At 42.7% G+C, this 25,288-nt stretch overlaps 3 protein-coding genes across 11 annotated transcripts in view; all 3 read right to left on the bottom strand.

The window, feature by feature from the left end:
* Positions 1-4,660, bottom strand: part of PXK (PX domain containing serine/threonine kinase like) — a 70,896-nt gene extending 66,236 nt beyond the window's left edge. For 3 of the 5 annotated variants that reach the window (XM_037040784.1, XM_037040785.1, XM_037040786.1), the window contains exon 1: positions 4,452-4,660. In XM_037040784.1, coding sequence (XP_036896679.1) covers positions 4,452-4,553 — 102 coding nt within the window. In that variant the 5' untranslated portion in view covers positions 4,554-4,660. The remainder of the gene's footprint in view (positions 1-4,451) is intronic. The other 2 variants (XM_037040782.1, XM_037040783.1) reach the window with 1 other exon arrangement.
* Positions 4,661-7,967: 3,307 nt separating this feature from the next.
* Positions 7,968-12,252, bottom strand: HTD2 (hydroxyacyl-thioester dehydratase type 2). The gene has a single exon (XM_037040776.1). It carries the CDS (start codon positions 12,185-12,187, stop codon positions 11,681-11,683), a length of 507 nt encoding a protein of 168 aa, XP_036896671.1. The 5' UTR covers positions 12,188-12,252; the 3' UTR covers positions 7,968-11,680.
* A 27-nt stretch (positions 12,253-12,279) lies between these two features.
* On the bottom strand, positions 12,280-23,418 carry RPP14 (ribonuclease P/MRP subunit p14). 5 transcript variants are annotated; one of them, XM_037040779.1, is made up of 7 exons: positions 22,805-23,418; positions 21,896-21,957; positions 16,434-16,531; positions 16,246-16,330; positions 13,298-13,374; positions 12,816-12,894; positions 12,280-12,356 (listed from the first exon to the last, which is right to left on the bottom strand). In XM_037040779.1, the coding sequence occupies exons 3-7, from the start codon at positions 16,508-16,510 to the stop codon at positions 12,300-12,302; spliced, it is 375 nt and encodes a 124-aa protein (XP_036896674.1). In that variant the 5' UTR covers positions 16,511-16,531; positions 21,896-21,957; positions 22,805-23,418; the 3' UTR covers positions 12,280-12,299. The 5 variants fall into 5 exon arrangements, with proteins under 5 accessions (XP_036896674.1, XP_036896675.1, XP_036896676.1 ...); XM_037040780.1 differs by lacking the exon at positions 21,896-21,957 and having other exon boundaries at positions 23,091-23,415; XM_037040781.1 differs by lacking the exon at positions 21,896-21,957 and having other exon boundaries at positions 16,434-16,552; positions 23,091-23,414.
* Positions 23,419-25,288: the final 1,870 nt, after the last annotated feature.

Raw genomic sequence — 25,288 nt, 5'->3', positions numbered from 1 at the left:
TAGAAAGATCAAGAATCAGGTTGTCAAAAATTATCTTCTTCAATAGGAAAAGATTACTTACAATCTCTAAATTACCAGTCTCTAAGAGCTTCTAACTCAGTTTTCTGACTGCACCCATTACAGGTTTCAAGAACAAGTGAGGAAAAATACATAACCAAGTAGATGATTGATTAGATTGCCAGAAGATAACCATTAGTATTTTATAATAATATGTGGAAGTCTTTTGTCTATACAAACATCTTTTTAAAAACCCCATGAAACTTTACGTATTCAGTATACTTTGGAATTCTTAAAACTCCCAAATAGCATCCCACCAAAAAGATCAGATAGATTCTGGTATTGTGCACTGGGTTGCCTTAAAATGTCAGAATCTGAAGACAATGATGTCTTCTAATTTGTCAGCACATTTGAATAGGTACTCTGATAATATATGGATAAAGTTTTAGAGACTATTTTTAAAAGGACACAGATTAAGAAGCTGAAGCTCAACATACCAAGCCACAAGAGGAACTTCAAAACCAGCTGTGTTGTGATGACAAATATCCTGGTTGACTCAAACATACTCTGTCTATGGAAGACCTCAGAGTCTGACAGGACAAAAGCTCCCTGAAAACAGAAGCTGTCAAGTTCTCCACCATGGCTCGAGCACATGCCAGGCACCTAGTAGGTGACCACTCAATACCCTTTTGTAAAATGAATGAGTATTGTTGAATAAACAAACTATAGGAATGCAGTGTCTAAAAGTCAAAGGTTCAAGGGGAGATCCATTTTCAGTAAAGATCTTAATACGTAATATTACTTCTGTACAGATTTAAAGCTTTTCCGTTATTCTTTAAATATCACTAAAATTATCTTTTGTTTATCAAGAACAAAATGCACCAAATGCAGAGAAAACGGGCCTTGATTCAGCTGAACCTCAGAGAAGAATATTTTAAAAGGAGGAAACTGATATTAGAGCCATCACACCATAGCATACCAAGCAGCAAAACTTGGATGTGCATATTTGACAACAATGCTCTCCAAAACTGTCGGTGTCCTCTGGTTTCTATTTCAGCTAAGTAAGCATTTTTTCAGTCTACTGACTTTACAAGTTTTCCTTTTCATATAGCCAAGAACTTAGAGATTTCTCTTGTCTTCTCTCTTAGTCCTCCCAAACTTTCCCACAACCTACCTGTGTGGCTTTTTACCAGAATTCCTTTTATTTGGGAAATTCTTCCCTTTCCTCCCATCCCTAAATGCTAATTAGAAGTATTCTCTTCCTAAATACTATCCTCTCTGATTTTATAGAAGCTTCATTTCCTTGTAGCAGAGGCCTGGTCTAAATCCTGAAGCTAAATGCACTGTGCTTCGTAAAGGTGAAAATAAAATTATTCAAACTAGTCAGGCACAAAATCACCAACCAACTTGTACCCTTTCTGCCAGGTGTTCAACCCAACACAACTTTCTGGTGGTGACCTTGTTCCTTTCACCCTCTGGCATCTCTGTTTTCCAACTGAAAAAAAAAATTTCCTCTCCGTTCCGTAAATCCCAAATCACATGTAAAATTTTCTCTATAAATTCTGTTTCCCAAGGCTAAAAAACCTTGATAAATGAAAGAAAGTATGGACAGAAATTAGCTCACTTGCAATACTAATATTTTAAAGTGCTTAACTTTGGGGGTATATGTTGCCAGGAAGTGAACAGCCAGAAGAAGGAAGGAAGGCACTTTACAAATACTCCATAAAGATTATTCCATGCCCTGGCTGGTGTGGCTCAGTGGATTGAGCGTGCTGGCCTGCCAGCCTAAAGGTCTTGCTGGTTCGATTCCCAGTCAGGGCACATGCCCAGGTTGCAAGTCTGGTTCACATTTGGGAGTGTACAAGAGACAACCAATTGATGTTTCATTCCCTCTCTTTCTCCCTCCCTCCCTTCTCTCTAAAAATAAATAAATAAATAGTATTTTATTTGTGCATCACAACAACCTTGAGAGGCAGGCAAGGCAGGCATTTATTAATCCATTCACATATGACAAAACTAAACATCAAAAAGGTTAAGTGACTCCCACAACCAATGTCATATGACCAGCAAGTGTCAGTCAAAACCCTTACCTATTAAAGTCTTGCCTCTTCTGACCCAAATGCTGTCTACTATATATTCTCTGTATGTCTCTTTCACACAGCCAAGGAGAAACTTCCTACAGATTCGGCATTACAAAGGGAAGATGCCCCTCTGATTTCTGGGACACCATCGCCCTTTGGCTAACAAGCCAGAAAGCCATCTTCAACCTTCCAACAGCAAACAATGTCTTTTTCTTCTATATACCACCCCCAAAACTACCTCTTTCCAAAATAATTTCCAACAGTTCCTGTTTTAAAGGGACTTACTCAGAAGGCACTAATAGTCCAAAAACTTGGCATCAGCATATGATTCTCTCAATAAAGTTCAGGGCTGATGCAACATTTCTGTCTCAGATTTTACAGTTAAAATGACAAGAACATAGAAGAGTCAAAAATTATGCAAGACAAAGCTACCTTTTTTTTTTTACTCCAACACATCTGCCTCTGTGGGTCTCCTGTGAGTCATTGTCTTTTGTGTTCAGTCATCATTATGGGAACTGCCGTTCTCTCTACCCTCAAGTATTTTACTTTTTTCCTTAAAGAAAAGCTCTGCAATTGAAAAGGAATTCTATTATCTCTTTCTCCTCCTTGCCAAAGCACTGACCTCTTACTTTAGTGCCTCAGATACCATGTTGTCCCAATTTTCATCACTACCATTTTACACAGAGAAGCAAAGTAAGGTTGCAATTTATTTATTCATTCAACAAACACACATGAAATATTATCAGATGCCAGGGATGAGGATTTAAAAATGAGCAAGAAGTATCCCTCCTCTCACAGCCTGGTGGGGAGGAATATTAAAGAAGTAATTACAGAATACACAGTCAATGTTAAGGTGGAGGTGAGCACATGGCTTGGGGCAGTGGCCATTATGGAATGATTCCTGTAGGAAGTGATCTGTCAGAATTTATACCCATCTCTCTCTTTATTCTCATTACAAAAAACACCTAAAAGACCCAACCCCACTCGTTAAAAGGTTATCAGATGTACTTGCCAAGAGTCAAATAAAAAATCTAATTTAATAGCAAAATTTATTCTTGACTCCCTGCCCCAAATTTCAAGCCTTAACTCATAGTCCCTTAGCACAAATTATAGAGGGTTTAACATTCTGTCCTATACACTGCCTTCTCACAAATCCATAGAACAGGGTCAAAGATGTACACAATGAAATAAAATGTACTTTCAAAAAAATACAATCATTTTCCTAACTGGAAATGAACACTGAACAATCCAAGCCCTACAAAGCATAGCTGTCAGAAGAGGAAACTGAGGTTCAAAAAGTCCCACTTCAAGACAACAAAATAAAAGGTCTCTTTGAAGTCACCAGAACAGCTTGAACAAAAAGAGAAACAGAAGGCTATTGTGGGGACTTAGCCTCCAGATGATGAACCCTAAGCACACTGCAATGGTAAACAAACAAGCTTCTGAGTAGGAATCTATTTGGTGGCCTAACAAAACATTACAATTTAAGGAATTTCTCTCTTCCCATTCATTACTTCCCAGAGTCCCACTGCTGGCAGCTCCTGTTTTCTTTCCTGGTTCCTAGGTTTATAACTTGAAAATTGTAATGTATGGTGTGCTTTTCCAAAAAAGACACAGGCAAATGAAAACAACCATGGTTTTAAAGCCACACAAAAGACAGTGTATGTAACGTAAATGAACTCTGCCTGTGTTTACTATGAGGACCTATTACTCCTTTATATTACTCCAGTGGATTTTAAACTCAAATGAACGCTACCACTGCCCACTAAATAGCAGGTTAGAGTCAGGAAGGAGCACATTCATACACCTGCCTCAGCAGGACTCCAGACTGCCTTCCCCAAAGGCTTCCCAGTGCCTCGGCCAAGCTTTTGACCTGGAAATGGGGCTGCAGACCCAAGCCTCTTTCGTTCAGCTCACAAAACAAGTAGGCTCTGAAGTCCCATTTCAATTTGGCCCGGCACACCCTCATCCCCACCACTTAGATCCCCAGGGGAAAGGAGGCAAAACTCAGTGGCCCCAAAGAAAAGGCTGGCGGCGGGCATAAGGGTATGAGAGTGGTCAGTTTAATCGGCCGGCCCTAGGTGGCCCCAGGAGCCCAACACCACCGCCGACTCGCAGCGCCCTAAGGCGCACAGCCGAGCCCCTCTCGCTCTTTGGCCCCGGGGGCTGAGATCCCCACCGTCTTACCTTCCAGACGACGAGAGCTTGGGCCTCGGGGGCCCAGACGTAGAGCCACCGCCACCCCCAAACCCTCCTAGTCTGGGCCGTCGATCCCTGACCGGGTCCCCGCCCAGGCTTCCCATCCCTGGCGCCCGCAGCCTCTCGGGGCCCGGGGCCGCCCCGCGCCGTCCGCCCGACCGGCGGGCCGCGCACCGTGTGGGACTGCAGGCTCTGGCTCGCCTCGATTGCTGCTGTCAGCGGCACCGTGTCGTCCAGGAGCACCTTGCCGGCCGGCGGCTTCTCCATGAAGGCCATCCCGGGACGCCAGTCCACCACCGCCTCGGGACCAGGGGAAGGAACCACAGGCGCCGACTCCCGCCGCCCGCCCGGCACCGCCGCCGCCGCCGCTGTCAACACGCGCCGCCCCACGCGCCGCCGCCACCCGCCCGACCCGCTGGGTCCTAACGCCGACCGTCCCACCTTCAGCGCTGTCATCACTGGCCGCCCCTCACGCCGTTGCCTCCCGCGGGGTCCTAACGCCAACCCCCCTCAGTCGGCGCTGTCCTGGACTGCCACTCAGGAGTCCTGGAAGCCCCAACTCACACCGGATGCCCTTATCGGCCGTCTAACCAACCGGAGGACCCTTCACCCTAAGTCATCACGTCCAGAAACCCTCAGATCCAAAGACACAGTGTCCTCAGCCCTGTGACCCAGGTACCCTCAGGCCCAAAGATCCCCAGGGTTGGGCTTTTCACTTTAGGCCCTCAAAAGCTGTGACTGTCAGACTTGAAACCTTTACAATTGGACCTTTCCCATCCAATCCTTTCAGATCCAAGGACCCTAAGATCCGGGTTGGGGTCAGGGGAGTCCTTCAGGATGGGACCCTCTGCCTGCACCCTGAAAGATCCAGAAACTTTCTAAAACAAGTCCTTCAAATTCAGGTTTTACTTGAACTTTTGCACCTCACTCTTCAAACCCCAAGAACCTAAGAGCTGGGCCTTCAGAATTAGACTTCACAGTTGGAGCCCTTGGACTCCAGAACCCTCTTCCCCAAACTCTGACTTAACTGGGAACCCTAAAAAATAGGCACTGGTCCAAGGACTCCCAAACTCTACCTTTGACCCCATCTCTTAGATCAGTCCACAAGGCCTTCAACCCTGAGAACCCTCAAACAAGATCCCTTGGACTTAAGGTCCTCGGTCTCACTGTACCAGCTCCAAGAACCTTAAAACCAGAGTCAGAGAACTTTGCACCCAACTTCTTGGCTCCAAATTTGTCCCACAGTTAGCCTGAACCCAAGGTCACAATCCTGGCACTCCTTACAACCCCAACCCTACCCCCCCACACACACACACACACATAGAGATCCCACCCACACTGCTCTTTCCCAGGGCAGCATCCCAGGATGAGTTAGACTTGGAATTAGACAACCAGGACCTTCAGAGTCCCAGCATTTACCAGCTGAGAGACCTTGAATGAGTTACTCAACCTCTCTGAGCGTAGTTCCCCATCTGTAAAATAACATACTTGTATGTAAAGTTTGGCATGAAAGATGCAGTAGGATGGGAAGGGGCTTGGCACATAATAAAATTCAAATGATACTTTTTCTTCCCCTCAGTTCACATAATGGAGGAATTCTAACTCTTAAATTTGTATCCCCTAAATTTCTACATTACAGACAAGAGAACAGAGTTTCTTGGCAACACCACCCAAAAATCTGACATCGCAGCAAATGCCTAGACAGTATATAAAGGTCACCCTCTCCAGATCTCAAACTTAATGGAATTGTTGGACAACCCCCACGTGGCTACGGAGCCTTGACAGAGTGATGTAGGGGCTAAGACCCAGTGGATAAGGATGTGAAGAGGAAAACATGGAACTTCTTGATTCAGTCCTAAAATAATAAGAGCTCTTCCTGCATTCTGTTTTTGTCCCAGTGTGTTTAAAAGCATCAGTCTATTGAAACAAAATCATTTATCATTCAGAGAGGATTCACTTATAGAAATTTCATTTAAGGCAAATGGATTATTTCATTGCCAGAAATGAAATGATTTCTAACTTTCATGTGGACTGACCATGACAAGGCTCTTCTTGCATGCTGCTGGTGGGAGTATAAATTGTCCAACCTTTCTGAAAGGCATTTATTCATTCAACAATTATTTACTGAGTTCTTACATATAATAGGCCTGGTGCTGGGATTTGACAATATATATTAAGGGCTTTGAAAATGTTCTCACCCAGTGATTCTGCCTCTAGGAAAGTATCCTAAGGAAATAATCAGAGATTAGTGGAAATATAGAACATGGGAAAGTAAGTAACTAACACTAGGGAATTGGACAAATTATGGTCAATCATAATTAGAATATTTTGCAATGATTAACCAAAATAATTAGGTTATCAAAGAATATTTAGTGATGTTGAGAAATGGTCTTGATATAATAGTAAATAAGCAAAAGAAACACTTAACTTTTGAACAACACAGATTTGAACTGCCAAATTCCACTTATCCATGGAATTTTTTTTTCAGTAAATATACAGTCAGCCTTCAGTATCATACCCAGCTTTACCTTCACAGACTGAACCATGGACCAAAAGCAGTATTTTTTTTAACATTTTATTTTTAGACAGAGAGGGAGGGAGAAAAACATCAATGTGTGGTTGCCTCTCGAGTACCCCCTACTGGGTACCTGGCCTGCAACCCAGGCATGTGCCCTGACAGGGAATCAAACCAGCAACCCTTTGGTTCTCCGGCTGGCACTCAATCCACTGAACCACACCCGCTAGGGCCAAAACAATATTTTTAATCCATGGTTGGGAATCTGCAGATACAGGGGGCGGACTGTATGCACTGTTCCACACCATTTTATATAAGGCACTTGAACATCTGCAAATTTGGGTATCCATGGGGGGGTCCTGGAACCAATCCCCTTTGGATACCAAGGGTTGACTGCAATTAAGTTTTAGGGGAGTCAAAAGTTATATGTGGATTTTCAACTCCATGAGTCAGTGTCCCTAATCCATGTTGCTCAAGAGTCAACCGTACACACATTTGAATGATTCCCAAATTTTAAAAATATATTTATAGGAAAAACAACAAAAGAAAATACACCAAAATATTAACTTAGCGTGTCGAGGAAGTGGGATCATGATGCTTGCCATTTTTATGCTCTTGTGTTTTTCTAAAATATCTATAATGAAGATATTTTACTTGTATTATTAGGGGGGAAATATCATATGAATTGCAAAGGTCATAAAATAACATTTGTCTAATCTTCCTTACTGGGAAAAGGAAACTGAAAGTGAGAAACCAGATATTTGATGGAATGAAGCCAGAAACTAAAAACTCTCAATCTAGTTTCTCCCTTTCCCTGGAAATTCTTGCCTGAAGTATGCCCCTCAGAATAAATACAGAGGTGAACCTTATAATTTCATTTTCACTTCCCAAAGCAGTGCTTGTCATTAATCCTCTGAGGACACTGGACTTAACTGGATCCCTAGATTCACTGGAGACCACCAAACCCTGAGTGCCTTAACATCTGACTTTCAAATTTGCTCACACAGCATCTGCAGAAACCCCATGTAGAGCTGAGCTGAATCACATCAGCTTTGAGTCTCTTTGAGTCTCTTCCCAGTCTCTCAGCCTGGGCAAAACTAATGAGGCATGCAGTACCTTAGTTTTCGCCATGTATACTACCACTAAGGGATATCAGGGAAAAAAGATTTACACTCTTCTATGTTGCCAAAGATTAGAAGGCCCAAAGGTTATGCGACAACTTGACGTTTGGCCAGACTGGCTGAAAATGAGTTTTAGTGATAAAGCTGCTAGAACTGGCAACTGCTCCACAAATCAAATCATAGACACTTGCGGAAAACTCAGTGCTTCCTGACCAGCATTACCTCCCAACTCAAAATGACTTTCTTTCTTTAAATATTTATGATCTGGATAAAAAAATGAAAAAAATTCAACTCAAATTTGGTCGTTTTTATTTCCCTTATGTGTAGGTATTGTCCATCACATCACAGAGGAATGCTCCCAGGGTTTATAGTCATATGAACTGTTATTGCTAAGCGTAACCTAGAAAATGACTATGGGACTTCCTATTAATCCCATTCTATTTATGTAGTGTTAATATTAGTCTTGGGTTTTCTCGTGATTTTGAACTTAAAAGGTATTTTCTGGTTGATTTTGCTCCAACCTGAAATTTCACTGAAGATGGGAATTCTTATCTCTGTTGTTAATTCAAATGAAGACAAGCCAAGAACAAAGGAAGTAAGACATCTGGGACCCTGGAGATACTCATTTGCAGCCCTAAAGTAATGCCACAGTGCTCCCGTTCTGCTCAGATAGAGCCAGTTAACAAATTATGCCAACACATGAGGCAGGCTGAGCAGCACGGCTGCTCAGAGTGACAGTCAACCCTTGGTAGAGTATGCTTTAATATGAAAATTTAATAAATGTAATTTAATAGCAATTTTCTTTGGGAGTAAATTGGTCTCTGAATCATACTCTAAGAACATAAAAGAAAATGGCTAATAATTTAACGCAAAATGAAAACCTGTGGTTACCTAAGAGGTACTGGCATGCACTTAGCACTCTGTTTCCCTGGACGAATACGTAAGTCCACAAGACAAATGTGGGCTGTGGTGGGCTTTCTCCCTGTTGTTACTGAACATCTGCTGCTTGGAAAAACAGTGGTATTTTACCAATCTAAAATGTTTCTAGTAGAATATAAAAATCTGTTAAGCAATTTTCCAGTACATTAGACTGAAATTGCTTAAGATGAGTGTATCTTCCTGTGATAACGAAACATTGCATAAATTGCAGTCTCATAATGCCCCTGTGTGGAAATTGCAAGTACAGTTTGGCCTGCTATTTTAGTCAGTCATTTGTACTCCCTTCCACGTGAGTACCAATGTGACCTCATACAGTCAAGGCTACCTCTGTTACCTGGGAGAGGATTTCCTAATTTGAGGGTCACCCACGTCTTCATTAGAAGTCATTCTTTCTGGGAGCTCAAAGGCAGAGTTTAAAATAGAAAAGGCAACCCACCAGTTCTCCAGATAGCCACTTTTAACAGAGCTGGTTTGAGAATCTTGGCTCCAAGTAAAAATAAGTCATTTATAGGAAAGCATCCCTAACTTCTTGCCTACTTGTCTCTTCCAACTTTTTACTAATTTACAGAGATCAAAGACCATGACACCTAGGGAACATTTAAAAAAAAGGAAATGACCTTGATAAACTATGTGAATTTCACAGTATAAATCAGCTAAAAGCCAGTTCTGACATCCCATCCGACCCTACCATACTTGGCCTACACATTTTTCATCTTTAGAATAACCCATTCAGTAATTCTGCCCTGAAGACAAATAATCACTGAGTGTCAGCCTAAAGAAAGGGTAGGAATAGGTATAGTTGGAAGCCATAAAGTAATCATATATAGGAAAATGCTACTACTGTAGCAGGGAATAAGATCTAGAACATTCTGAGTACAAAAAAATCTAGAGTGATGCTTCCAAATACATAATGCCACATGAGATAGTATTATGGAAACTGATCGTGCCCTAGTAATAAGAACATTATGAGACACACAGAGCAATGGAAAAAAAGAAACACTTTGGAGCCGGGTAGGCCTGTGTGAATGTCAGCTCTACTGCATACTAACTGTATGACCTTGGGCCAGCCACATGGCATTAGTCTGTTCCCTTACCTATAAAATGGAACAACATAAGATTAACTTTACAAAGTTGTTCAAAGAATTAATGTAGAAAATCAGCTCATTAGGTATTGAAAAAATGGTAGCCATTACTATCACTTCACACCCTATTTATGAATCCATACTTCAAGACTGCTTCTAAATCACAAAGAATGAGTTCTGTAGAATTTGAACATGGCTTCAAGTCTCTATTTTGTGCAAGTTCCCAGTTTTTCAGCATTGTATCAATGTTCAACATGTGTAGTGTTATCTATTAGCAAACCTTCAGATGGATCTGAGCCTGTGAATGCTGACCATTCTGAAACTCATGAGAACGGCATCCTTGCTTCTCAAGTTGATTTTGGTTACTTTCATCTTGGTCACAGAGTATGGTACAATATTAAACAGGTTTAAAATACTCGCTTTATACACATCACTGCCCTCTAGTGACTAGAATCATTCTTTCAAGTAATCTATTTAATTGTTCCCTTAATGTGAACAAATATAATAAAAAAAGGAGTTGCTAACCTACCAGCAGGAGGAAAGACCTTTTTCCAGGAAATGTGGGTTGATCCAACTAATTACACTTGGTTGTACCTTCCTGATGAAAACATCTAGCTGTGGTCAGAGCCACCATCTAAAGCCGCAGAGCTCAGGTGGACCACATTTATGTTCCATTACAGATTTTTGTCTTAAAAAAAGGGTTAGCTATAGTGGGGATGACTTGAGTACTAATGTATTAGGCACATTTTCTCTGCAATGCCCTTCAGCTCTTAAAAACCGAACCTCACAGTATTCCTTATACTTTTTATTTATAATTTTATTTTTACAATAAGCATATATTATTTATGTAAAGGAATTTACATACCCACAATATTTTCAAGGAAGGGAGAAAATAATCTGGATTACTAAAATAGAAACTTTGTACTTAAGATTTATTCCAGGTTTAGAATGCCAAGAGACTGGCTGACGTCCTAAAAGACTGGGCTGTTTACCTGTGGGCCAGTTAGCTGCAAAGTCAGGAAAGTCTCTACCTCCTTCATAGGAGAGAATGAACAATAGTAGTAGCTACCGTCCACAGGCTAGCCTTGTGCTTTGCTATTTGTGACTATCATCTTCAACAATCCTGTGTGGCATCATACCCCCATTTTACAGATTAGACCAAGTGTTTACAAATCTGCACATAAACCTCTGAGAGCAGGAAAACCATCTGAAAGACAAGCACCACCTGAAGGTTAAGCAAGATGCCATCTCGGTGTAAACAGTAACAAATTACAAAAAACTCTGACCCAGAAACTGCTGAAGAACAGTATTCAAGAATATTTACTGGTAAAGAATAGGTGTTCAAAGATGACCCATCATCTATTGTTGCCTTCAGTAAAAATACTAGCTAACTATAAACTCAGTGAGAAATTTATTCTATAGAGGTAATATTAAGTTTGTCTTCCAAATGAAAATCTAAAAGTAGATTTGAAATCCTAAAAGTAGGACCTTTAGCTAAATGATAACATTCCCAATATTTTTTCAATTTCACAAACCTAGACATGATAAATATACTTAAGTTTGTGGGAATCACAAGGCCAAATTATAAAGCGGGCATGTGAACACCTTTCTGCCTGCTCTCCTCCCCATATATGAGATGCTGGATCTGCTGGCCATTCCTTGTTGAAGAACAGCAATCCATTTTCCTCAGAGGCTCTTCAGTAACAGTAACATTGATGCCTGAACTTGCATCTTTAAACATGAATTTCAGGATTTGGGAGCTTCCGGAACCATAACTTTAACCCAGCCTTCCATAACAGTCTTTTCACTTTCTCTTACAACACATGACACAGCAATAACAGCCATGAACTGTTTCAGCCTTTTCACTTCTGCTGAAGCTAAAACAACTTCTCCAACATATAAAGGGGCTGGAAAGTTAATTTCCTGGGAAAGAAATACACAGCCTGGTCCTGGCATTTTAGTACCCAGGAGAGCTGAGATAAGTCCATTGATCAAAACTCCATGTACAATTGTCTTTCCAAACTTGGTGCATTTTGCAAAATCTTCATTTAAATGCAAAGGATTGGCATCCCCCGTTAATTCTGAGAAGGCAACCACATCCCTCTGTGTGAAGGCCCTGCTGAGTTCAGCCCGGTCTCCAACTCTGATGTGCATATGCTGAGAGTGCTGCCTGCTTCCCACTGGCTGGCTCAGGCAGATTGTTCTCTGAAGCCTAACCCAACAAAGACGATGGCTGGAGATCACTGGCAACATCTTCAGCACCCTCAAATTCTATCAACAGGAGCTCTTGACCTGCTTCAGTCTTCAAACATTATGCTGGCACCAAAAAGTACTTTTGAGAAGTGTTTCTGAAATTGAGGACTATTCAATCCAATACTAGTTCCCTACTATTACCAGATAATGCAAGGAGAAAGGGAGAAACCTGTAAGACAAAGAAAAATGTTAACACAATTTTCAGGAGAAAATTGCACTGAAACACAGGGTAATGCAGAAACATGCCCAGTTTTATAGGATAAGCCAAGCTGCTGCAGTAGTATCTTAATGAACATCCTAAGAGGTAGCCTTAGATAAACAAGTGGTCATGATAAGCTCAGAAAGAGCATTCCAATACATAAGGCACTAGTCATTATGCAATAAAGGAAAAGCTAAGATTTTTCCACAAGCATTCCAAGTTTTAAGCCAAAACCCCTCCCACATAACCTAAAGTGCTTTGTCTAACGTTGCCAGAAGCAATGAAATTCTGGATTCCTCTCCCACCCCCCTCAGCTGGGTGATATTAACCAAATTAGATTTATACAAGCACAAAAATGGAACACATATTAAAAACCAGTTTGATCAACTACTCAGCCTTGTTTGGAATATGTGAAGGAATAGTCTTTACCTGAATTACTTTGAAAGCACATTTCTTGCCTTTATAGGATCCTAAAAGGGTCAAAGAACTCCACAATTTAACAAGACCACTGCGGAAAAACCAAGAAAGCATTAAGGAAGATTTGTCCCTTCAACATCTCCCTAGTACTTTTCTTTGTAATGGTCCAGAAAACCTAATTTAAATGAGAAAAATTTAAAGCACAGAGTATCACAGGCAGAGAATTGAATGAACCCCAATTAGGAATGTTTCTAATATTTCGGAGTTTACAACCATCATTTGGGAAACACTAAAGTTATAAGTAAGTCACAAGTTTTGCTCTCTAGGGTCTAATTTCCTGCTAAATCAATGTTCACATTCTCCCCAGTTTAAACTTCCAAAAGCTGCTCAGAGTTCACGACGACAAAGCTCTTCTCATTCACAGAAGAGAGCATTTTTGCTCTCTTCTGTCTCTCATCCGTGTTATACTAGAAATGCTTTAGTGTCTGTCCTACCTGCTACATATTCTCAAGATGGCTGACAAGGTCTTCTCTTTATAAGTTATGACATCCAAGGGTAAGGCAGCATCAACCTAAGTACAGAATAATGCTATCATCATCATCAATCTTGAACTCTAATAGCTATTCCTGTTCATTGCTTTTCTCCTCCAAAAAAGCAGTATTTTATTTAATAGGACTAGAGTACTGCGCATGCTTATTTATAACTCCCTCCTGCAGGAATGCTCTTCCTGTAACTCTTCACATTGTTAATGCTTCTTTAAAAAAAACTTTATTTATTTATTTAAAGAAAAACATCAAGTTGTTCCACTTATATGCATTCATTGGCTGATTCTTGCATGTATCCTGACCAGGGATTGAACCTGTAATTCTGGCACATCAGGATGATGATCTACCCGACTGAGCTATGTGGCCAGGTCTGCTAATGCCTCTTTACCCTATAAATCTTCATTTAAATTGTTTCTTCCCAGATCCTCAAGATTAAGCTCAGTCACTTGCTACTGTCTCTCATATATAGGACCCACATATTTCCTTTTCCATAATATTCATTATTCTTGCCATTAACTGTTCAACATGGTTTCTTACTAAATCTAACCAAGACCATAAACCCATGACAGAGGCCATGTCTGTTTGCTTAATGGAAGCAGGTTTTATACATGAAATAGAGAGGATGTACAGATTTTTTTCTTAAACTTATTTCTAATTATCTTATTTTATTGAATTTATTGGGGAGACACTATTAATAAAATTATATAGGTTTCAGGTGTACGACTCTATAATACATTCTCTGTATATTGTATTGTGTGTTAACTACCCAGGCTTTTTCTTAGACTTCTGATTTTTTTCTTTTTAAAGATGTATTTATTTATTTCTAGAGAGAAGATAAGTGAGGGAGAAAAAGAGGCAGAGAAACATCAATGTGTGGTTGCCTCTTGTGCACCTCCTACGGGGGACCTGTCGCACAACCCAGGCACGTGGCCTGACTGGGAATGAAAGCGGCGGCCCTGTGGTTCACCAACAGGCACTCAATCCACTGAGCCACACCAGCCAGGGCATGATTTTCAAACATTTGAGTCACAGGAGATTACAAAGAAATGTACAGGAAGGTCTCCCAAACCCTTTACCCAGCCTCCCTCAAAGTTAACATCATGTATGACATTAAAACCAGGAAACTGAAATTGATAAACCAGAGTTAATTCAGATTTTACCAGTCACACATGCACTCATATTTGTTTGCTTGTATGTGTATGTATAGTGCTACCCAGTTTTACCAACAGGTGGTTTCATGTAACCACCACAATCACGATAAAGAACTACACCACCACCAGCTCTCCTTCTACCCTTTTACAGCCATACCTACTCCCCCTGACATCCTAACCCCAGGCAACCACTAATGTTTCCCCAGATTATGTAATTATGTTATTTCAAGAAAATTACATAAATAAAATCACCCAGTATGTTACTGTTTGGGACTGGCTTCTTCACTTAATATAATTCTCTGGGAATTTAGTCAAGTTGTTACATTTATTGATAGTGTGCTCATTTTTATTATTGAGTATATTCCATGGTATGAATGTATTATAGTTTATTCATCCACTGAAGGACATCTCACTTATTTCTACTGTAGGGCTCTTGCTAATAAAGCTTCTATGAACATGCATATACATATTTTTGTGTGAACATTGAGTTTTAGTTTCTTAAAGATAAACACTCAGGTATGCAATTGCTGGGTTGTATGGTAGGTACATATTTCGTCTGTTTAAGAAACTGCCAAACTGTGTTCCAAAGAGGCTATACCATTTTACATTGCCAACACCAATGTATGAGTAATTCAGATTCTCCATATGCTCACCAGCATTTAGTATTATCACAATTTTTTATTTTAGTCATTCTGTTAGGTGTGTAGTGATATCTTACTGTTTTTAATGTGCATTTCCCTAATGGCTAATGATGTTGAACAGCTTTTCACTCATGCACGTCTTTGCCAACTGTACATCCTTTTGAGTAAAATGTCTTATTCATCTCTCTTAATTGTATTGTTTGGTCTTCTCTTAATTGTACTGTTTGAGTTTTGAGATTTCTTTATACATTCTAGATATTAGTCCTTTGTCAGATATGTGACTTGCAAATATTTTCCCTCAGTCTATAATTTGTCTTTTTGTCCTCTTGACTGAATCTTTTGTGGAATAAAAGTTTTAAATTTTGACTAAATGCTTAGCAGATTTTGATTTGATAGAATATATGAATCAAGAAATATCCCTGGCTGGTGTGGCTCAGTGGATTGAGTGCTGGCCTGTGACCCAAAAGGTCTCTGGTTCGATTCCTAGTCAGGGCACATGCCTGGGTTGCAGGCCAGGTCCCCGGTAGGAGACTCATTGATGTTTCTCTTGCCCTTCCCCTCTCTCTAAAAATAAGTAAAAAAATAAATCAACAAAAAGAAAAAAAAGAAATATTTCCAGAAAATCACCTTAGTTCTCTTTCAAAACTCCATTTTCAAGTGAATGCTAGAACAAGACTGCTGCTCAGAACGCTGGTGTGTGATAAGATAAAAAGCTGCATCAGAATGGAAATCAACAATATCAGTAAATGCACTGTTTGGTTCAGCTCAGTTTTGTTCATATGGAGACTTTCTCAGTAAAGGAGTGAGATGCTGATTTACATTCTGCTGTGAGCCACGGATCTTCAAAATGGGCAAAAGACAGTCTGCAGGCTGTCAGCCTGAACCCCACTTTGCATGGCACTGCACTAAAATAAATATTTGTCCAACAAATTCCTTGTTAAAAAGAAAGTATACTGAACACACCTACCAAAATTTTGCCATTTCTGGAAGTCGGCTGCTGAAATTTCAAATGTGGTTTTAAAGTTTTAAACTGTTTAGAAAAATGTTCTTTCAGTGTTTATTACAAAGATCTTCAGAGTGTTCAATCTACCAAGTGAGTCCATACCTCGCCAAACAGGTCCTTCAGGGCTGAAAGCAGCAGCTGCTTGAACTGAGCTGCATTCAGTCCAATTGTATGATCTTGAAATTCTCTGTAAAAAACATTAAAAAGAAAAATACACTGCATTAAATTTTATGCTATTTCAATTCATAAAAAAATATAATAAACAACAGAAACAAGGAGACTGAACTTACAGGCAGACCTTCATGTAGTGGTGTTCAGAGGGATTTTTGTAAACTACTCTTTCGTATGCGGCAGCTGGGGCTGGCATGTTTTCCGATGCTGATTACACCTACATTAAGAGTCAAGGGGGCTAGAAATTAATTAGCAAGGTACATGCTGTTTTTCACTTTTTAAATGAGAATTTTGCCTATGTGACTTTTTTAAAGAACTAAGCACACTAACATCCAATTTTTGGATATAAAAGCTATTGTTATTCCTGTTTTTAAGAAGAGGATAACAAGGCTTGGCAAAAACAGGTAACAACTGCCCAAGGCCATACAGAAATTCCAACCACTCTGAGTGCCCTCAAGACCACTCTGGTAGGCCTCTTAATTGAAAAAGGTCAAAGTAAAAAGAGTAAAATCTGGATCTGAAGGCCCTCTTCTTGTTTACTGTCAGTCAACACAGAACACGAACAGGAGAATGAGAGGTGGTAAGCAGTTCTGCTGTCCCCACCCATGCTGGATCTGCAAATTTTCTCAGTCTGGGGGCTGGGTCAGCACAGGTCTGGCAGCCCTAGGAAAGATGGAGCTTGAACGGCAAGGGGTTTGAGGAGGAATTCCTGGAATGGGCACTCAATGACATCTCTCACAGACCTGAAACTCTCAAGAACCCAGAACATGCTGACCTCCCTGTAGAGAATCCCTGTCCGTGGCTCCACTCCTTCCTCACTCTCCCTCTGGATAGATCCTATTCAGCCTTCACATTTTAGCTTAGAGTTCACCTGTGCCAGGAGGTTCACCTCTTCAGGGAGGCCTTCTCTGATACCCTATTTTAAGTTAGGTTTCCTTGTTATATAATCTCTTAACACTGTCCATTTGTTTAATATCTGGTTCCTCTACTAAAGCGACCAGGAAACTGAGGCCCAACCAAGGAAAGGGACTTATCAAAAGCCGCAAAGCTACAGACCAGCAATTGAAAAAACCTCTATGGATCAGGCCCAGTTCCAACCACTCCACGATGGCCACCAGAGAAAATCAGGCTCAAGAAGTTACATCCACCTATCCGGTGGACAGACATGAATATTTACCGTGTCTACAACAGAGCAGATATTCAACACTTCTGAACAGGACTGAATGAATGGCAGAAGTGTTAGGCCTATACGTTCAAGAGTATCTTTGGTTTTAGGACCACAGTAATAGTTACCTGGAGCTTCTTTCCCAGTCACTAGTCTCCCCTGACTAGAAGGGCAGGGAGAACAAAACCCTCAATTATTTAACTCACTGCCTGGAGCATGATGGGTATTTTTTAGGTGTTACTGACTGCCTCGATGGCATTAGCTGCTTGATGGAGAGGGAATGAGATTGGGCTTGCAGCTTAGGGTGCCAGTAACAGTGAAGACTAATGGAATATTCTAGAAATGGATAAGAGTGAGAGTTGCACAACAATTTGAGTGTACTTAATGCCAATGAACTGTACACTTAAAAATAAAAAGAGGACTTCCAGCCAAGATGGAGGCATAGGTAGATACACTCTGCCTCCTGACACAACCAAAAGGACAACAAATTTAAAAACAAAAAATTAGACTTCTGGCCAAGATGGAGGCATAGGTTGAAACACTGTGCCTCCTCGCACAACCAAGTTTAAAGACAACAAAGTTTTAGTAACAAAAACACAACCAAAATACAGAAAATTGAACTGTATGTAAGTCCGACAACAAGGAACCATTCAGCCAGACCAGTAAGAGGGGTGGAGTCAGCAGTGGAGTGGGGTTGGGCAGGAAAAAGCGGCCTGACCAACCCAGGCGCGCAGGCGGCCATTGGCAGATCCCAGGCATGGGGTGGCAACGGGCAGACCCAGTGAGGGCGCAAGGTGGCTGGCTGGCTAACTTTGGTCACACATTCACATGTAGATAACCTAGGCGAAGGAACAAGCAGTGGGAGACAACACAGGCTAGGGCCCCAGCGACAGGAATTAAAGCCTAAAAGCACCAATTGAAAAAACTTTCAGGCTCGAGGTGCCAGGAGAAGCTCCCAGGCTCACAGAGAGTTTAGAGACCCACAGGGTCCTGGAGGGTGCACAGGCTCACATACGCGGGAGCTGGCACCAGGGGAGCCTGGTTGGCTTTTGGGAAGCAGCAGAGAGGACCGAAATCCGAGAGAGAGTGGAACAAATGCCACTGCNGCTGGCTGACTTTGGTCACACATTCACATGTAGATAACCTAGGCGAAGGAACAAGCAGTGGGAGACAACACAGGCTAGGGCCCCAGCGACAGGAATTAAAGCCTAAAAGCACCAATTGAAAAAACTTTCAGGCTCGAGGTGCCAGGAGAAGCTCCCAGGCTCACAGAGAGTTTAGATACCCACAGGGTCCTGGAGGGTGCACAGGCTCACATACGCGGGAGCTGGCACCAGGGGAGCCTGGTTGGCTTTTGGGAAGCAGCAGAGAAGACCGAAATCCGAGAGAGAGTGGAACAAATGCCACTGCCCCTCTCTGACCCCACCCCCACATACAGCATCACAACCCAGCAACTGAGTTGCCCCACCCTGGTGAACACCTAAGGCCCCACCCCTCATACATAACAGGAGCAAACAGACCAAAATATTATGGCTCAAGATGAACAGCTCAAAACCTCAGAGCCAATACTTCTAAGTGACCAAGAGATAGCCAACCTATCAGATGAACAGATCAAAACACTGGTGATCAGGATGCTCACAGAACTGGTTGGTTTTAGTCACAAATCAGAAGAACAAATGAGGGCTAAAGTAACTGAAATGAAGGGAAATGCACAGGAAACCAACAGTGATGGAAAGGAAACGGGGACTCAAATCAAGGGAGTGGACCAGAAGGAAGAAAAAAATGACCAAACAGAAAAGAAGGAAGAAAAAAGAATTCAAAAAAGTGAGGAGAGGCTTAGGAACCTCCAGGACATCTTTAAATGTTCTAACATCTGAATTATAGGGGCACCAGACAGGGAAGAGGAACGGCAACAAGTGGAAAACTTATTTGAACAAATAATAAAGGAGAACTTCCCCAGTCTGGTAAAGGAAATAGACTTCTAGGAAATCCAGGAAGCTCAGAGAGTCCCAAAGAAGTTGGACCCAAGAAGGAACACACCAAGGCACATCATAATTACATTAGCCAAGATTCAAATGAAGGAGAGAATCCTAGAAGCAGCAAGAGATAAGGGGACAGTCACCTACAAAGGAGTTCCCATCAGACTGTCAGCAGATTTCTCAAAAGAGACCTTCCAGGCAAGAAGGGGCTGGAAAGAAGTATTCCAAGTCACGAAATCTAAAGACCTACATCCAAGATTGCTCTATCCAGCAAAGCTCTCATTTAGAATGGAAGGACAGATAAAGTACTTCTCAGATAAGGTCCAATTCAAAAAGTTCATCCTCACCAATCCCTTATATGAAATGTTAAAGGGACTTACCTACGAAAAAGATAAAAAATATGAACAGTGAAAGGACAGCAAACTCACAGTTATTAACAACCACATCTAAAACAAAAGCAAACTAAGAGGACAGCTAAATCAGGAGTGGAACCATAGAAATGGAGATCACATGGAGGGTTAGCAACAGGGGAGTGGCAGGAGGAGAAGGGGCAGAAGGTACAGAGAATAAGTAGCATAGACGGTGGGTAGAAAATAGACAGGGGGGAGGGCAAGATTAGTATGGGAAATATAGAATCTAAAGAACTCGAGACACATGGACATAAACTAAAGGGGAGAATGGTCGGGGAGGGGGTATGGAGGGGAATGAAGGGGGAGAAATGGGACAACTGTAATGGCATAAGCAATAAAATATATTGAAAAGAAAAAAAATTACTGGAACTGCCACAGAATTGAACTGCCTGGAAGTCCGACAACCAAGGAGTTGAAGAAACATTTAGACTGGTAGGAGGGGCAGAGACAGGCAGCCTGGGCAGAGAGGAGGTACAGCAAGGCAGCAGCTGGAGGACTGGGCAGGCGAGATGACGGCTGGCGGATGGGCAGTCCCACCATTTGCATGTGGATAAACCGGCAGGAACTGGGGAGTGAGACACACTGCACAACCCAGGGTTCCAGCATGGGGAAATAAAGCCTCAAAACCTCTGGCTGTAAAAACCTATGGGGGTTGTGGCTGTGGCAGAAACTCCCAGCCTCACACGAGAATTGGTTGGAGAGACCCATAGGGTCCTGGAATGTACCCAAAACCATCCACAAGGGAATCAACACCAGAAGGGCCCAATTTGCTTATGGGTAGCAGGGAAAGTGAACGAAAGCCCACCCAGAGCTCAGCAAATGGACTTGCTCCCTCTTTGACCACTTCCCCACATTCAGCACCGCAACGCAAGTATAGCATAGCCAAATGGGCTGCCCCGCCCTGGTGAATACCTAAGGCTCTGTCCCTTATTATGTAACAGGCGCACTGAGACAAAAAAAAATGTTGCCCAAGTGAAAGAACAGATCAAAGCTCCAAAAATAGAACTACATAAGGAAGAGGTAGTCACCCTATCAGATGCAGAGTTAAAAACACTGGGAATCAGGATGCTCACAGAAATGGTTGAGTATGGTCACAAACCACAGGAAGAAGTGAAGGCTATGCAAAGTGAAATACAGCAAAATATACAAGGAACCAACAGTGTAGGGAAGGAAACTGGTATTCAAACAATTTGGACCAGAAGGAAGAAACATTCAACCAGAACAGAATGAAGAAACAAGAATTCAAAAAAATGAGGGGAGACTTAGGAACTTCCGGGGCAATTTTAAACATTCCAGCGTCTGAATCATATGCCAGAAGAGGAGCAAGAAAATTGAACCGACTTGAAAAAATAATGAAGGAGAACTTCCCCAATCTGGCAAAGGAAATAGACTGCCAGGAAGCTCAGAGAGTCCCAAAGAAGTTGGACCCAAGGAAGCACACACCAAGGCACATCATAATTACATTACCCAAGGTTAAAGATAAGGAGAGAATCTTAAAAGCAGCAAGAGAAAAGGAGACAGTTACCTACAAAGGAGTTCCCACAAGACTATCAGCTGATTTCTCAAAAGAAATCTTTCACAAAAGAAAGGGCTGGAAAGAAGTATTCCAAGTCATGAAAGCCAAGGACCTACATCCAAGATTACTCTATCCAGCAAAGCTATCATTTAAAATGGAAGGAAAGATAAAGTGCTTCCCAGATAAGGTCAGGTTAAAGGAGGTCATCCTCACCGAGCCCTTAGTATAAGAAATGTTAAAGGAACTTATCTAAGAAAAAGAAGATCAAAACTATGAACAGTAAAATAACAACAAACTCACAACTATCAACAACTGCACAAACAAACAAAAAACCAAACTAAGCAAACAACTGGAACAGGAACAGAATCACAGAATAGAGATCACATGGAGGAAGTGGTAGGGGTGAGAATTGGGGAAAAGGTACAGGGACAAAGAAGCATAAACGTTAGACACAAAATAGACAGGGGGAGGTTACGAATAGTATAGGAAATGGGGAAGCCAAAGAACTTACATGCACAACCCATGGACATGAACTAGGGTGAGGGAATGCTGTTGGGAGGCTGTGGTGAAGGGCTGAGGAAAATAAAGAGGAGAAAAAAGTGGGACAACTGTAATAGCATAATCAATCAGATATATTTTTAAAAAAGACTTGAAGACCAAGTGCTAAACTGTCACCTCCGGCTACACAGGCCTGAGCTCAGGGTCAAGGACAACACTGCCCTCTACAGGCTGTCCTGACACTAAAAAGGTTGATGCGGGGGGGCAGCCCAAATTCACCAGGCTCACCACAAAAATGTATGCTCTTCTATAGTCATTGCCATAAACATCTTTGAAGTTAGCCTTTTTAATGGATATTTCTTTGCTCAAAATCTTGCAATTGTTCCTGATTCACTCAGAGTAAGCAAAAGTCCCTTATGTCCTGCCATTTTCTCCTACTCAATCCCTTCCACCACACAGGCCTCCTAGCTCTTCTTCGCATGCCAGTTTCCCTCCAGCCTCTGAGCCTTGCTCCTAGCGTTTCCACGTTCTGGGAATACTCTTCCTCCACATGGCTCACTCCCTAGCCCCCTTCATGGCTTTGCTCAAATCTCACCCTCGATTTGTCCCAGTGGCTATCGAATACGGCAACTGCCCCCACCCCGTGTACCTGCCCTACTCTTACAGCACCTCCTCCCCTCGCCGCCGCCCCCCCCCCCCGTCTCGCAAGCATATCTATGTAATTCTTATTATTTGTGTTCCCCTCTCCATCCCCACAGTGTGTACACTTCACAAGAAACGGGAATCAGTCTTACTGTATCTATCTCTATATATATCCATCTATATCTATCTATATATGTATGTATAATGTTTGAACTGAACTATTTTTTAAGGTCATGCACAACTTTGTTCCACAAACGCCAGCTACAAATTTAGCTCCCACCTGACGCCGGACGCATGCGCTCTGCACTCGTGGTTCCGCTCAGCCCTCCCAACCTCTACCCTCCGCCTCCGAGACCGCGATGTACGGAGGCCCCAGCAGCTTCGCGGCTGGGCCTAGCCGACCGCCCGCTGCGACCTCAGGCGGGGCGGTGAGGTACTTCGACACGTTCCGCGCCGCAAGCAGCACCGCCTAGGCACGCGGCCTGGGTGGCGGGTCCTGCGTCCCCGGCGCGGCCGACTGAGCCCGCCCAAGGAAAACTGTCGCTTGGTCGTGGTCTTCCGCCTACCAGCTCTCCGCCGGACTATGCGGACGCCTCCCTGACTCCCGTTCACCGCAAGAATCCGCCAAGGCCGGGAGCTTCCCCCAGAGGCCCGAGCCTGGGCCCAAGAAACTCTGGAGGTGTTTAGTTTTGGCTTCCGCCTGCCCCGCCTCCCGGATGCGCGACAGATAGTCGCGGATATGACGTCCACCGAGCGGCGTCCCAGGGCTTGCAGCGGGAATTCTGGTCTGGAGGGGGGACCCAATTCGGAGAAAGCCGTGTGTGGAAATACCTGCATGGGGTACCGGACTCAGGGCATGTTTATTTGGTCTTCACAGACATTCATTTATCCATGCATGCATTCAGTCAGGAAGTTTATGTCCAGCATCTTTTCTGCTAAGTGCATCTTATGTCACGCTCTCCTAAGGACAGGACTCGCTCCAGGTGCCTCTGTGGGTCTCCACGCAGTTCAATTTGGGTTGACATAAAAAGACCCAGATGGTTCTATTTCCAAATGTAAGCCAAGTTTTGTGTGTGCATGTATTAAGTACTGTTATGTGCTAGGTACTGGCGATTCATTGAAACCCAAGAAGATACAAATTCTGTTCTCATGAAACATAGTGCTTGTATTTAAAAGTAACAGCTTATAGGCCTTGGCTGGTGTGGCTCGGTGGATTGAGTGCTGACCTGCACACCAATAGGCTGCAGGTTTGATTCCTAGTCTGGTTACATGGGGGGCGGGGGCGGGGCGGGGTGGGGCGGGGGGCGGTTGGCGGGCAGGGTACAGTCTGCCTTGCGGGGCCAGGTTCCCAGTTGGGAGTATGTGAGAGGCAACTGATGTGTGGCACATGGATGTTTCTCTCCCTTTTTCTCCCTCTTTCCCTCTCTCTAAAATAAGCGAATAAAATCTTTAAAAAGTAAAATTAAATTAACAGCCAATATTTATCAAGTGTGGGTTGAGTCAAGGCACTATGCAAAAAAGCTTTACATGTGTTATCTCACGGAACTCGGACACAATCCTAAGGTAGTTATGATCATCCCCGTTTTACAGAGGTGGAAGCTGAGGCCCAGAAAGCTAAGTTACTTGCCCAGAAATTACTTATAGTGGTGGAGTGGGCCATCTGACTAAATGGCGCCCTCCACGCTGTACCTTATTACCACCAATTGTGTGGTATTGTCAGGCAGTATAGATAGCAAACCAAGGCAGAGAGGGGGAGAGCTCACTCATTAATTTAGCAGTTCTGACCCTGGTGAGCGAAGATTACCAAGGTGTTCAAAAATCACCAGGAAAAAACATGCTAGCATAGGAGGGAGTGGGGGTGGGGGCACAATGAAATTCTGTATGTATCATTTCCACTATCTGGGAAAGAAAGCCTTTGAAGCTGTATATTAATCCCAAAGTCAAAGTGGAGGGGGAACCTAGAAGCTGGCTACAGGCGTAAAACCCCTAAAAATCCCAGTAGTCAGAGCACTCAGATTAGCTGGGTGCCCACTTGCAGCTTTATCCTAAAGTGTATTTCATGCCCTGGCTGGCGTAGCTCAGTGGATTGAGCACCGGCCTGCGAACCAGACGATCGAGGTTCCATTCCCAGTCAGGGCACATACCTGGGTTGCAGGCCGGTTCCTTGCAGGCTAACTACCAGCAGGGGATGCACAAAAGGCAACCATACATTGATGTTTCTCTCCCTCTCTCCTTCCCCTCTAAAAATAAATAAATAAATAAATAAATAAATCGAAGAAAAAGAAAAAAAATAATAAAGTGTATTTCATAAATAAATTTACTATCTCATTTCCACTAGATGTGTTGTCTCTTGCCTGAATTCTCTTGCAAGCAACACAAGAGCCAAGGAGAGGGAGCCCCCTAACTTGAGTCTCCCTGGTAACAGTATGAGCGAGGGATGAGTGAGGGTGTACATAGGAAGAGGCTGGGGCTGCCAGATCTTGAGTGTAAGCCCCATGAGGATGGAGCCTTGTCTGTGTTGGCTTACCAAGGCATTCCAGTGCTTGGCACTCAACACGTATTTACTGAAAGCAGTAGCTCATAAATGATTGTACTAATTTTGCCTGGGTTGGGGGCAAAGGGTTGCCTTGCACAGCTGAACCTGAGCCCACTGTCACTTTCTGTCTATTTCTTTTCTCAAAATCCTGCTGTCTACTGTTTACCGAAGCTTCAATCCTTGGCTGTGGCCATGTTCTCTAGTCCTACAGCTTTGGCTTCACTTTCC

Source organism: Sturnira hondurensis, unplaced genomic scaffold (assembly GCF_014824575.4).
Source record: "Sturnira hondurensis isolate 20B ecotype Veracruz unplaced genomic scaffold, ASM1482457v3 Scaffold0002840, whole genome shotgun sequence".
NCBI classification, from domain to species: domain Eukaryota; kingdom Metazoa; phylum Chordata; class Mammalia; order Chiroptera; family Phyllostomidae; genus Sturnira; species Sturnira hondurensis.
This window is presented reverse-complemented; position numbering and strand designations above follow the sequence as displayed.